The sequence below is a fragment of the Xyrauchen texanus genome, chromosome 2, assembly GCF_025860055.1.
Source record: "Xyrauchen texanus isolate HMW12.3.18 chromosome 2, RBS_HiC_50CHRs, whole genome shotgun sequence".
Lineage (NCBI taxonomy): Eukaryota > Metazoa > Chordata > Actinopteri > Cypriniformes > Catostomidae > Xyrauchen > Xyrauchen texanus.
In genome coordinates, this window is record NC_068277.1 from 54,961,518 (window position 1) to 54,973,587 (window position 12,070).

At 36.3% G+C, this 12,070-nt stretch overlaps 2 protein-coding genes across 2 annotated transcripts in view; one reads left to right on the forward strand and one right to left on the reverse strand.

The window, feature by feature from the left end:
* Positions 1-486: 486 nt before the first annotated feature.
* LOC127659916 (Y-box-binding protein 2-A-like) lies at positions 487-8,365 on the forward strand. Its single transcript, XM_052149909.1, has 10 exons — positions 487-654; positions 1,532-1,595; positions 2,399-2,432; positions 3,168-3,257; positions 3,337-3,573; positions 4,361-4,443; positions 4,538-4,718; positions 6,527-6,634; positions 7,721-7,796; positions 8,217-8,365. Exons 1-9 carry the CDS (start codon positions 588-590, stop codon positions 7,754-7,756), a joined length of 900 nt encoding a protein of 299 aa, XP_052005869.1. The 5' UTR covers positions 487-587; the 3' UTR covers positions 7,757-7,796; positions 8,217-8,365.
* Positions 8,366-9,808: 1,443 nt separating this feature from the next.
* LOC127659851 (solute carrier family 2, facilitated glucose transporter member 4-like) overlaps positions 9,809-12,070 on the reverse strand; it is a 31,941-nt gene continuing 29,679 nt past the window's right edge. The window contains exons 10-11 of the mRNA XM_052149810.1: positions 10,135-10,338; positions 9,809-10,021 (exon numbers count right to left, since the gene is read on the reverse strand). Coding sequence (XP_052005770.1) covers positions 9,809-10,021; positions 10,135-10,338 — 417 coding nt within the window. The remainder of the gene's footprint in view (positions 10,022-10,134; positions 10,339-12,070) is intronic.

Below are 12,070 nucleotides of genomic sequence, written 5' to 3' on the forward strand. Positions count from 1 at the left end.
ACCGTCTCGGCCTGCTTTTTTATTGTTGACAATAATGGCTACTTGAGTTGGCATTTCTTCTAAAAAAGAAACAGGTGCACTCGTCTCTGTTGTATTGCATGTCACCCTTGCGAAATATATATCCATTTTTAGAGGCGTCTAGAAATACCGAATTAATATCATAATTATTTGCAAAACATTTAGTCTCAGTAACATGTCATCAATCAGACTACATGTTTAGTATGAATAAGAGTTGTTTCCCCACGTATAGCACGACGTAATTCAAAATTATTATTCTTTAAAAAAATAAAATAATAATATATATATATATATATATATATATATATATATATATATATATTCACGAAATCCCAAAGGTCGTTGTAAAACTTTGAAGAACTGCTTGTATTTCGCGCGAGACATACTACGCACTGAATCCCAATTGATTACGCGAGGGTGGAGAAAGGACTCACGGATTGGACGCTTGAACACCAATTAAATCGAGGCTCAATCGATCCTTCCTGACAGGGAATCGGGATAAAAAGTTTGAGGTGGCCGCTCAAGCAAAAGTTTGGTTAGTCGGAGGTAGGGGGTTAAATCCAGAGAAGATGAGCGACACAGAGGTACAAAGCGCAGCACCGTCTGAGCAACCACAACCCGAGAGAAAAATCATCGGTAGGGATTCACTAACTTCTTTATTTAGGACACCATTACAAACAAAGAGATACTGACAAACATTTATGACAAAATTACAACGAGATACTGACAAATAAACTGTTAAATGACGGCGTCTCACTCTCAGTTCGTTTTCATGTATCGACTAATGTTTTTTTAACTATCGTTTTCAGTCAGTATCGTTTTCACATAAGTTTCATTTTCAAGCCTTACAGCTCCGATCAGTTGTCTTCCACGTTTTTCGTCTATGAGGAAATACCATCAATAACACGGAGATGAAGTGTTTTGAGTAACCACGTTGATAACATTGCTCTTCATGAGGTGATTTACTTGTCCATTTTGTTAAAATTCGGCGGGCAATACTGAGTTTCTATAGGCTACTCTATCAGACTAGAGTTTGAGATTTATTAATCTCTAACTACATCTTTTAAAGAGAAAATGGTGTATCCCGTCTGGTAGGATCTGAAGCTTTGAATGTGTGTTTTTTGGTTATTTACTCAGTGAAAGTACGTTTAACATGACCCAAATTTCTGCGCCCTGTCACCACGTGCTTGGGTGGGAGGAATTTCACTGCAGGTGTGCTGCATGTCGTTAGGTAACAGCTTTACATTGTCAATCATCTGTAATTTAATTATCCACTTTTGACCTATAGATTGCATGATAAAAAAACCAAAAAAAAAACCTTCAATTCATCTGGCAAAAACGCAACTTTTTTTTTCCGTCTCCCTTGGTTTATTCGATTAATTCATTAAAATATGCACTGCAGTCATGTTTGTCTTAAGTGGGAGAACGGTTTCAAAGTTTAAGGTTAATAATTCACACGCAGGGCAGATACTGCTTGTTTGGTCTGATCTTCTATTATGGTTATCTATTACAGCGACAGGGGTGCAAGGAACCGTGAAATGGTTTAATGTCCGCAACGGATATGGCTTTATCAATAGGTATGTGCATTATTGCCTCACCAATCAACCTAGTGTCTCTCTCTCTCTCTCTCTCTCTCTCTCTCTCTCTCTCTGTCTCACAATGGCAGTTAAAGGTTTAGGTCACCATAAAATGAAAATTCTCTCTTTTACTCATCCTCATGCCATCCCAGATTTATTCTGATGAACACAAACTATAATTTTTTAGAAGGATATTTCAGCCCTGTAGGTCCTCACAATGCAAGTGAATGTCTACCAACTTTTTGAAGGTCCAAAAATCACAAAGGGAGCTTAAAGTAATCCATATGATTCCAGTGGTTAACTCCAGAGTTTCAGAAGCGAAAGTGTAGGTAAGAAACTGATAAATATTTCCTTTATATAATAAGTCCTTTTTTACTATCAATCGCTACTTTCACTTTTACATTCTTTTGTTTTTGGTGATTCACATTCTTTGTGCATGTCACCACCTACTGGGCAGGGTGGAAAATTGATAGGGGAAAAAGGACCCAAAAATTGATCTGTTTCTCACCCACAACTATCATTTATGGAGTTGATGCTCCATTTATGTGCATTTTGGAACTTCAAAATTTTGGTACCTATTCACTTGCTTTGTGAGGACCTACAGAGCTGAAATATTCTTCTAAAAATATTTTAGCAGAATACAGTCATACACCTGGGATGGCATGAGGGTGTGTAATTGATAATTTGTATTTTTGGGTGAACTATCCCTTTAAGGCTTATAGATAAAAGTTAATGGGTAAGAATCCATTTAAAAAATAAAAAAAACATTTAATTGTAACCCTTGCTCTTAAATTTTTCCTCAGAAATGACAGCAAAGAAGATGTGTTTGTTCATCAGGTAATCCATTTCTCTGGAAAACCAAATTTGTGCAGAAATGTTTATATGGAATTGGTTAATTTGTTGTATCGATAACAATAGCCATCAAATTTTCACACTGAAAAGGAAGTGGAGTGCCAATGCTATATCCTCAGAATAACTCTGCTTTGGCTCAGATGTTAAAGGAATAGTTCACCCAAAAATTATAATTCTCTCATTTGCCCTGCTTATGCACAAAAATATTTTAATGGAATATGATGTTTATATTATACAATGCAGGTCAATTGGGTTCAGATGTTTTGCACTTTAAATCTTTTGTGCTCTAAAAAGGACATGAAAGCAGCTAATCCATATAACTAGAGCGATATGATTGGTTTTGGTGAGAAACAGATGTAACTTGTTTTTACTATAAATCTTGACGTTTGCATTCTCCTTGGTGTGATCATAAGAGAAGCTTGTTTACCCTTTACATGCTCCACTGGAGTCATCTGGATTACCTTTATGCTGCCTTTTATTTCCTTTTTGGAGCTTGAACATTTTGGCCCCCATTGTCTTGAATGTTATAGATATAAATGCATAAAATCCCCATCAAAATATCTTAATTTGTGTTCTGCCATATTGAAAAGATACTAGAGTCCTAAATATCAGGGAATAGCTCCTAGAATGTATCAACATTTGTGTAGCTTTGAGAACTTTTACCAATACATCGTGATTGGAAAATGCACATTAAAGGATGCCCCCCACTTTTTTTTCTAGACTGCAATAAAAAAGAACAACCCAAGAAAGTTCCTGAGAAGTGTGGGGGATGGTGAGGTTGTGGAGTTTGACGTTGTTGAAGCAGCTAAAGTAAGCAGTCTCTGGATAAATAAAGGTTGACTAATTTTGTGCATTGTATAACTTTTTTGGAAATTTGCCTGTGCTCCAGGGCTCTGAGGCAGCCAATGTTACTGGTCCGGATGGAGTACCTGTCAAAGGCAGCCGATTTGCCCCCAATAAACGCAGATTCCGTAGGCGCTTTTATCCACGGGATGCACGTCCTGATCAGGGAGAGGCAAAAGCTGGTCCCACATCTGAGGGAGAGGGCAATGAAGAGAAAGAAGCGCCTCAGCCACGCCCTCGTCGCCCGCGCCCACGTAGGAGGCCTACTGCTCCACAAGTCGAGGTGAAGAATTAGATTTTCTGTTGGCTTCATAAATGTGAATTTGACCATGATCTTGATAGATTTTCTCATTATTAATGGCACCTTTCACATATGGGTCATTTTAAGTCCCTCAAAAGTGTATCCACTTTTAATATTTTGATATATTTTGGCCTGTCCAACCTCCTGAGGTCTGACATTCTCGAATCTGTTTAACAGGTTCAATGAGACTTCACCAGATTGTCAAAATTATGACAATCTGGTGAATTGATCTTACACTCCATTGTAGTAATTTTTATTTAAATGATTTTAATGACAACAAAACGTTTTTTTATTTTTTGTGTCCCACAGTTTGCAGTTGTATTCCCCCCGCTTTAAAACATTCCTTTTTAGTTTTTACACATTGTAGTGTTGACCGCATTAAATCCAGTTACTTAAGGTATTGCAAGAAGTAAATAAGGATCAAGCAATTATTCTTTATGGGAAATGTTATTTCATCAATAAATCAGGATTTGGTCCCAAACTAGCTAGCCTCCTAATAAGTGATTGCTTAATTTAGACTAAATTTGCAACACTGTTACCCAACCTCATATATAAAATTTATAAAAATAAAAATGCTCATTTTTAGTATGACCTCCTGATGTTGACAATCTACCTTACCCGAAGGTTAGGCACCTGCTTTCACAGAGCATTTGTTGGAAAAGAATTGCCTTAAATTTTTGAAGTTTCAGGCCTTATTTTAAACCATATTGGTGGAAAGTGTCTGTAGACTTGCTACAAAAATCCACTGACTAGAGTGTCTCTGCTGTAGGGAGAAGCAGAAGAAAAGAATGAGGCAGTAGATGATGACCAGCAGAGGCCACCACCACGCAGGTTCAGACCTCGATATCGAAGGTTAGTGTCAACACCTAGAGGCCTGACTGTAGCAGTCAGTTTTGTTTTGTTGTGAATCAATATTTGACAAACAAGTCTTCCTTGTGATGTGCAGACCATTCCGTCCTCGTCCGCCTCCTGGAGAGGGTCAACCGACAGTTGGCCCTGATGAAGAGCAAGAGTCACCCCCTAAAGAGGGCCAGACCAATGGGGAGCAGGTTGAAGGTCAGCCCCGGAAACAACGAAGACAGTTCACTCGCCGCAGACAGAGAAAATCTGAATCCGGTGCCTCTAAAGTATGCCATATTCTGATTCTAAATTACTGAAGTGAAACCTTTAGCTTTGTCCATTTTACTAGACTTTTTAGTGATATTAACATTAGTTGCCACGGTTTCGGTTTAGTGGGTCATGCAGAAATGTCTTAATGGCAAACTAAATAATTTTCTTAGTATTTTTGTTTTTCAGAAAAATACATCAAATTTAAAACGAGATATTTACTTGAAGCAAAATAATATAAGATGTGTTCAGAAAAATATATCAACATTTAATTAGGTTAATTTGTCATTGGGGTAAGAAAAATAAGTTCTTCCCTTTTTTTTGAAGTTTTTGTAATTTGTATTTAATTTTCTTAGCCTATTGGCAAAATAACCTCCCTAAATGTCGACGAATTTATTTCCTTGTACAAGTGTTGTCACGGTACCAAAATTTTAGTAGTCGGTACCAATACCATTGAAATTTCATGGTACTCTATACCATTTTCGGTACCAAGCAAAAACAGGTTAACAAAACATTAGCAGCAGAACCAAGAACCGAAATATGCCATTGAGCAACACTTTAATTTAAATATATTATTTTTGAATTATAAGAAAACTGTACAATATATGCTTAAAAGTATTTTTGAACACTTGTATAAGATGTTAAAAAAAAAAAAAAATCCAAACTAATGTGCAAAGGGCTCTCATATTAATAAAGCTGCATATTGCTATTTTTCGTCACGATAAGAAATGCACGGTGACGTATATTATGATTTAAATAAGTCGCGAGCAATCGCGTTCTAATCGAGCTGCATTAAGCGTCCGTGCTCGTGGGATGAGCGTCCCCGAGGCAGAGTCTCTCAACCAGGTGCAGTTTCAATATCTCCCCCTTAGATCGGGACATTCGCGCAACTCATAGAAGAGGCACCGACCATACAGAGAAATGACAGCTTCTGAGTTTAAAGTTATTAACATGACCTGCTTCTGTATTATTTGAACTTTAATAAAGCTATAACACATAAAATATAACTGCATTTATAACGCCAGGATGTTTCCTTTAAAGAGCTCCGGCTCCGCTTATTCTGAATTATTATAATTTTTTTTTTTTTTTATATATAATTCCCTAATACTTTGGGATCTACATAAAATGAAGCTGTGAATGTTTAGAGTGCATCTGGACTGTGATCTGTGCAATTATTTCTCTCCTCCGTCAGGCATGAACTGCAATGCTGCTCTCGCGCGTCATTAGTTATGATTTCATTTTACGTTAAATAAGATCAAATGACTATTCGACAATGAAAATTTCTCTCGTCCTTTTTTTTTATTTTTGACGTTGTCGATAATGTCGACTAATAGTTTCAGCCCTAATGCAAATGATAATATGCTTTTAAACTAACCTGCTTTGGTTGCTTGAATTAATCCAGGTGTCTTGTCTTTCAGGTGCTTTTATTAAGTTTGATGCGTTTCCTCCTCTCGTCAGAAAATTGCGACGCGGCATTTACAAATTGGTTTTTATTGATCTATGATGTTTCCCTTTTCATCAGCCTCAAATACAAAGCATTTCCAAACCTGGCTTTTTCCACTTTTCTTTTCAACAAGAGACTCCGCAGCAGCTTTGCTTGTCACCATCTTTTGCTTGTTGTGAGTTCAAAAGTTCCCGACTCTGCATGTGTACCGGGTAGACTCGGTACTCCGGTACCTTCAGAAATTCTGGTATCGTAAAAATTGTTTCAGTACCGACTTGGTACCGGAGTACCGGTATTTTTGACAACACTACTTTATACTGTAATTTTTGCTTCATTTGTGTAAAAATGTAATCACCTATGAAATCATTTCTGCCTCTTAATTAGGATGGAGATGAACCTGAAAAAGTGGAGACCCCGGCTCAGTCCTCTGAACCTGCTGATGTCAAATCCACTTCTGAAACTTCCCCAAAACAGTCCCCTAAAAAATCTGAGGTGAGGGCCATTTATTTGTTATAATTGGGCTGGAAGATAAGAAAAATATATATTGCGGCGACCCATGTAAACTGACAGTCAATAGATTTCTCTGTCATGTATATCACGATATCCAAGTATTCATGTGTGCTGCATGGGCGTATCTATTAGAGAGCAGGGATTCACGTGAGACTGAGGGGCAAATTCCAATCGAAAGTGATCATCCCCTCTTGATGTGGGCACTCTGAATGGTGCATGGCATGTGGTGCACAGGTTTTTTTGTTTTGTTTTTAATTCACTGACTGAATTATCTAAAAAAAAAAAAAAATAGCCATTAAAAAATGTTTATAAACAAAGGTTTTTTTTTTTTTTCGTGAATTACTCAAGCACTTCTTTTTCTTTTTTTAAGGAACATAATGGTCAAAATAAAGTGACTATACCCCTCATGGCTCAATATGTTGTGCTTTCTTAGAGGCTATTCTGCTCGCAACAATTGTACGGAGTGGTTATCGTAGTTACCATAGTCTTTCAGTCAGCTCAAACAAGTCTGGTCATTCTCCCTTGACATCTCTCATGCTGCAGAACTGCCGCTCACTGGATGTTTTTAGTTTTTGGCACCATTGAGTAAATTTTAGAGACTGTGTGTGAAAATCCCAGGAAATCAGCAGTTACAGAAATATTCAAACCAGCCCATCTGGCACCAATGGTCATGCCAGTCAAAATCCCTTATCATATTTTTTCCCCATTTTGATGTGAACATTAATTGAAGCTCCTGACCTGTATCTGCATAATTTTATGCATTGTGCCACATATATAGCTGATATAGCATGAATAAGTAGGTGTACAGGGGTTCCTAATAAAGTGATTAGTAGGTGTAGTTATCTTGATGTAAAATTACTCTTATCATGTTATAAAGTTTGGCATATTCCCCACCCCTAGTCATAATATTGTCCGTAAACAGTTTCTTGAGCCAACTTAAACATTGGTCAGCACTTTAATGCTTACCAATAGTCATGTATGTGGTGTGATTGTGAATTTATGATGGGTAATGCTGTCTTTTCCCTGATAAGTGACCCCACCTGTACTAACAACTGTTCATCTCTGTAGACGCCTGCCCCCACAGCTGCCAAGTCTGCAGAATGATTTCTGTGACCTGGATGAAATCATGTGACCCTGGCAAGAGGTGGGACTTCATGAGCTAAACTGGTGCTGTGTTGTGTATTTGGTATAGAGTTTCGGCCATCAAACTACAACTGCTGCTAAAATGCATCATATGTTGTCAGCTGACCCTGAGCCAAATTAAGCAGCAGCCACTCTGTATTCAAATCTTTGTCCAACTCGAGTTTTCTAGAATTTCACTTTAACGACACCATAAAACCAATTTGTTTTTAATGCCGTCTAAGCAATCATTTAATTCAGTTTTCATTTAATCAAAATTAGATTGCACTGTTGTAGATTTGAATGAAATTTTATGTTTTCAGATAAATGACAAATTGGTTCAGTTTGTCTGCTGAATGTTTTAATGTAACTGTTGCATTCTTGTCCTCGCTATCTTGCCTTTCTGTCTCTTTCACACTTTTGCTATTCCTGTGTTGCTGCATAGGTTCCTGGATGGGTTAGTTTGGGGGTAGGACCTCGCCTGTCTCATCAAACTTTCAACCAATGTGCACACAACTTGCCTCTTGCTTCTACATCCTGTCCCTCCCCCAACCTGATCGATCCCTTGTGGTCTGGACCCTTCCTCTGTCAGAGGAGAGAAAGAGAGTGAGAGGGATGGAGCGGAAGAGATGGTTGGGTTGATGCATGTTAAGACATTTAAAAATGACAACAAAAAAAGCTAAATAATGACAGACCTGCTCCAAAAGCCCATTTATATTTGCAATGTTTCCCCTTTATGGTTTTGTTCAGTACTGTGGGCAGTGAGCAGTAGAGAAAACTTGACCAGTTTGGCTACTTTAAGTTCATCGATGAGAGCGGAAATTCCATTCAGTGTAGTGAGTGGTTCACAGACTCTTCTCTCATAACTAGATAAAAGGGTAAAAATACATCCAATTGGGAAAAACAAACTGGTTTAAAATAGTCCCTTTTTTTTTTTTGTTTTCTGTTTTGTATGTATATTTCTTTTGGTGGGGATTCTGTGCAATGGCAGTAAATAAAGTATTTGCAAAGCCATTTGACTTTATCTTTTGGAGTGATTCGCTGTTGTTTGGTGCAGGTTTGAATCCACATTCTCAAACCAAATTTGTTGTTGATGATAATCAAACTTAATTGTGCAAATGATAACTAAAGTGGTTAATTTTTTTATTCTATGTTGTATTAGAGGACTATGCTTTTTATTCCATACAAACAACTTAATGTTAAAAAGATACATTTTGCATACACACACACACACACACCTCCAATATGTCATCAAGCAACACACTATACAAATTGAAATATAAGGAATAAAGGGCAGTATTGTTTGCTTGTTTTCATTTTGTAAGCTTCTCAAGTAGCACACACTTTTAATTCATCATCAGGACCTTTTGTAAAGGTGAACACTCATTTGTGTTTTGTTTTTTCACTCCACAATAAGCAAAAACTTCTGGCATTACTAGATATAATTCCAAAGAAGTTATAAATTAAAAAGTGTATATGTTTAGGAGACATGTTTGATTGTCATTTGTAAGAAGGTGGTTTGGTTTGAGAACTAGTTGAGTGATTCTGTATGTGATTGTATATGATCAATGCACTGTTTAATGAGAATTAAAATGAGCTTTGTGCAAAAAAAAAAAAAAAAGCGTTTTGTCCTTAATCCTGAATAGAAATTTTTACAAGTTTATCTCTGTATGAAAACGTTTCATTTTCTTTAATGTAAATATTCTAAGCACAAGACTAAGATTTGTTATAATTGTATGTTAAAAGCATAACTGGTTATGTGCTTGGTATGGAAACCTTTGTGCAGATAAAGTGCAGAAATCCAAATATCAAGTCTCTTGCTCCTTTTCAAACACCATTGCACTTTCTCCCAAAGTACAACATCCGTCTTCATCTCCATAACACCTAATATCCAAAGACCAAATGCTTTCTCTCCTTTGAGTTGTCATGTTCTCTTTTTGGTATGCGTTCCATTTTCCTTGATACTCCCCGATTCCTCATGAAAGGTGAATTCTGGTCATTCTGGCCCCCATCCACCATCTCCCTCGCTTTCAGTCTTCAGTTATCTATATCATCATTTCCTAGGTAGTCCAGTTCTGTACTGTGCTTTCCTTGATCCATGTCCATCATGTTTTGTGGATGACACTGGAAGGTTGCTGATATCTGGTCAAAAGTCTTTCCTCGAGTCTCAGGAACCCGGAAGAACGTGAAGAGTAGAAAGAAAAGGAGCAGCACAGCAAAGATGAGGAAAACGTATGGACCACACAGGTTCTGCAATAAAGAGAAACCAAGTGGGTGGATTTAACACAGGTTGTGGTTGCAAAATGAATAATTGGATGTCAAAAAAAAGAATAGGCATACAATATACAATATTCTGCACTTACAGCAACATACTGGAACCCCATGCCGATGATGAAGTTGGCGGTCCAATTGGAGCAGCCAGCTACTGCCATGGCTGCTGGTCTGGGTCCCTGTGAGAAGAGCTCAGCCACGAAGAACCAAGGGATAGGACCTGGCCCAACCTCAAAGAAAGCCACAAAACCAAAAATGGCCATCATGCTTATGTAGCTCATCGATGGCACTCTCTCCTTTTGATGAACAGACAAAGAACACGAAACATAAATTAAATATCAATAGTGAGAGCATGAAAGAAAGTGAGGGCCAACAGGTCGGTCAATATACAGAATTCATATTGTAACTGGAGAATAATAAAAAATTACAATGTTTAAAATAAATGTAAAATTATATCTTTTGTGTGCCTGCAATGCTATTAAAGGTGCTGTAAGCCATTTGTTTTATGGAATGGTATGCAGAAAATGTTTCTTCTCCCTAAAAGATATCACTGAAATAAGTGTTCTGAGATATCTCACCGGTCTCTGTGACAGAACTAGACTGTGTTAACAGAAAACAAAAATGTGACAGCAGGCCACGTATACATTCTTTGATCAGAATACTTTGATGTGCTTTCTGTCTGTCAATCACGGTCTCATAGTGAAGTTATTGAAGCGGTTCATTCAGGTTTAATGTCATATTCAGGTTCATAACAGTTGTCAGCTGAGGCCGATATTTTGCTATTGTTGTGTTTGACATCTGTGAGAAGATGCAATGCTATCTTCGGAGGGCCATGTTTTGAAAAGAGGTCTAATCCAAAGGGTCAGTCTTGCGGAAGTTCCAGTACAGCTAAAATCACTTACAGCAACAGCATTTTAAAAAGGCTATTCATACACTAATCTGTCATTTCCCAAATTTTTTTCAAGCAGGCCAAATCAGACAACTACGTAAGAGATTAAAATTGTGACATTTTACAACTACACTTTTGCAAGTCAAGTAAGTGCTGTCCAATAGAGTAGTCTTCAAATATCTTTCACTAGACTTGGACTACTTTTTCAATATTTTTGGATATGTTTTTTGCATGTTTCTTCAAATATAGGCATTTTAACTTTTATTTAATTTGTAACCTGCATCACTGGAAATGTATGTATTGTTTGTCATTTTTTCAGAAAGTAAAAAAATTCCCACCACAGTGTCATTTCCATCGCATCTCAAATTCTGTATTGTTGAATAGAATTCCATGCTGGAAATGACATAATGAAAATAACATATATATATATATATATATATATATATATATATATATATATATATATATATATATATATATATATGTACATTTATTTATTTTCTTTGTCTGACTTTTAATTTCATAGCTAACATCTGATGTATCCTAAATGCACACAATTCAATAAAATTTTCACACTTTTTGTGCAATTTGGCAAAATTTAAGCTTGATTAGAAATTATACCTATTATTAAAAAAGTGATATTATATAAATATCATATTATAAATATAAATATTATAAACATTATATAATATTATATTTAATAAGTTATATTTACCAACATTTTTCTCTGCTTTCTTCAAACTTCCCTTGTCTCATATTTTATCTCAAGCAAGCTCTTCACTGAAACTTTAGTCGAAACAAGTACACTTACTTTAGATTTTTTTTTTTTTTTAATACAAATAAATGTTTTTAGGGGCAAAATTGTTTGGTCGTAATTTAGAAATAATTTTCAGACAATAAATATTGAAATGATTTATCATTTTTGTGCTCTTTGTTTATTTAGATCATCATAGTTTAAAATGGCATATTTAGTATTTTTATAATTGAATTTACATAGTTTAATATTAAAAATCTGAGTCTGGGTCAAGTCTAAAACAGTAAAATGTATACATAAATGGCATATCAAAAATATGAGATGAATGCCTGGTGTCAGTTTTAATGTGACCATATAACAAAAAAGAAATGTAGAAAAAGTTTAA

Excerpts from the sequence above, each read along its gene's own strand:
- LOC127659916 (XM_052149909.1), top strand. The coding sequence starts at position 588 with ATGAGCGACACAGAGGTACAAAGCGCAGCACCGTCTGAGCAACCACAA. Across the intron at positions 2,433-3,167 it reads AAGATGTGTTTGTTCATCAG|ACTGCAATAAAAAAGAACAA; the intron begins GTAATCCATTTC and ends TTTTTTTTCTAG. Across the intron at positions 3,258-3,336 it reads ACGTTGTTGAAGCAGCTAAA|GGCTCTGAGGCAGCCAATGT; the intron begins GTAAGCAGTCTC and ends CCTGTGCTCCAG.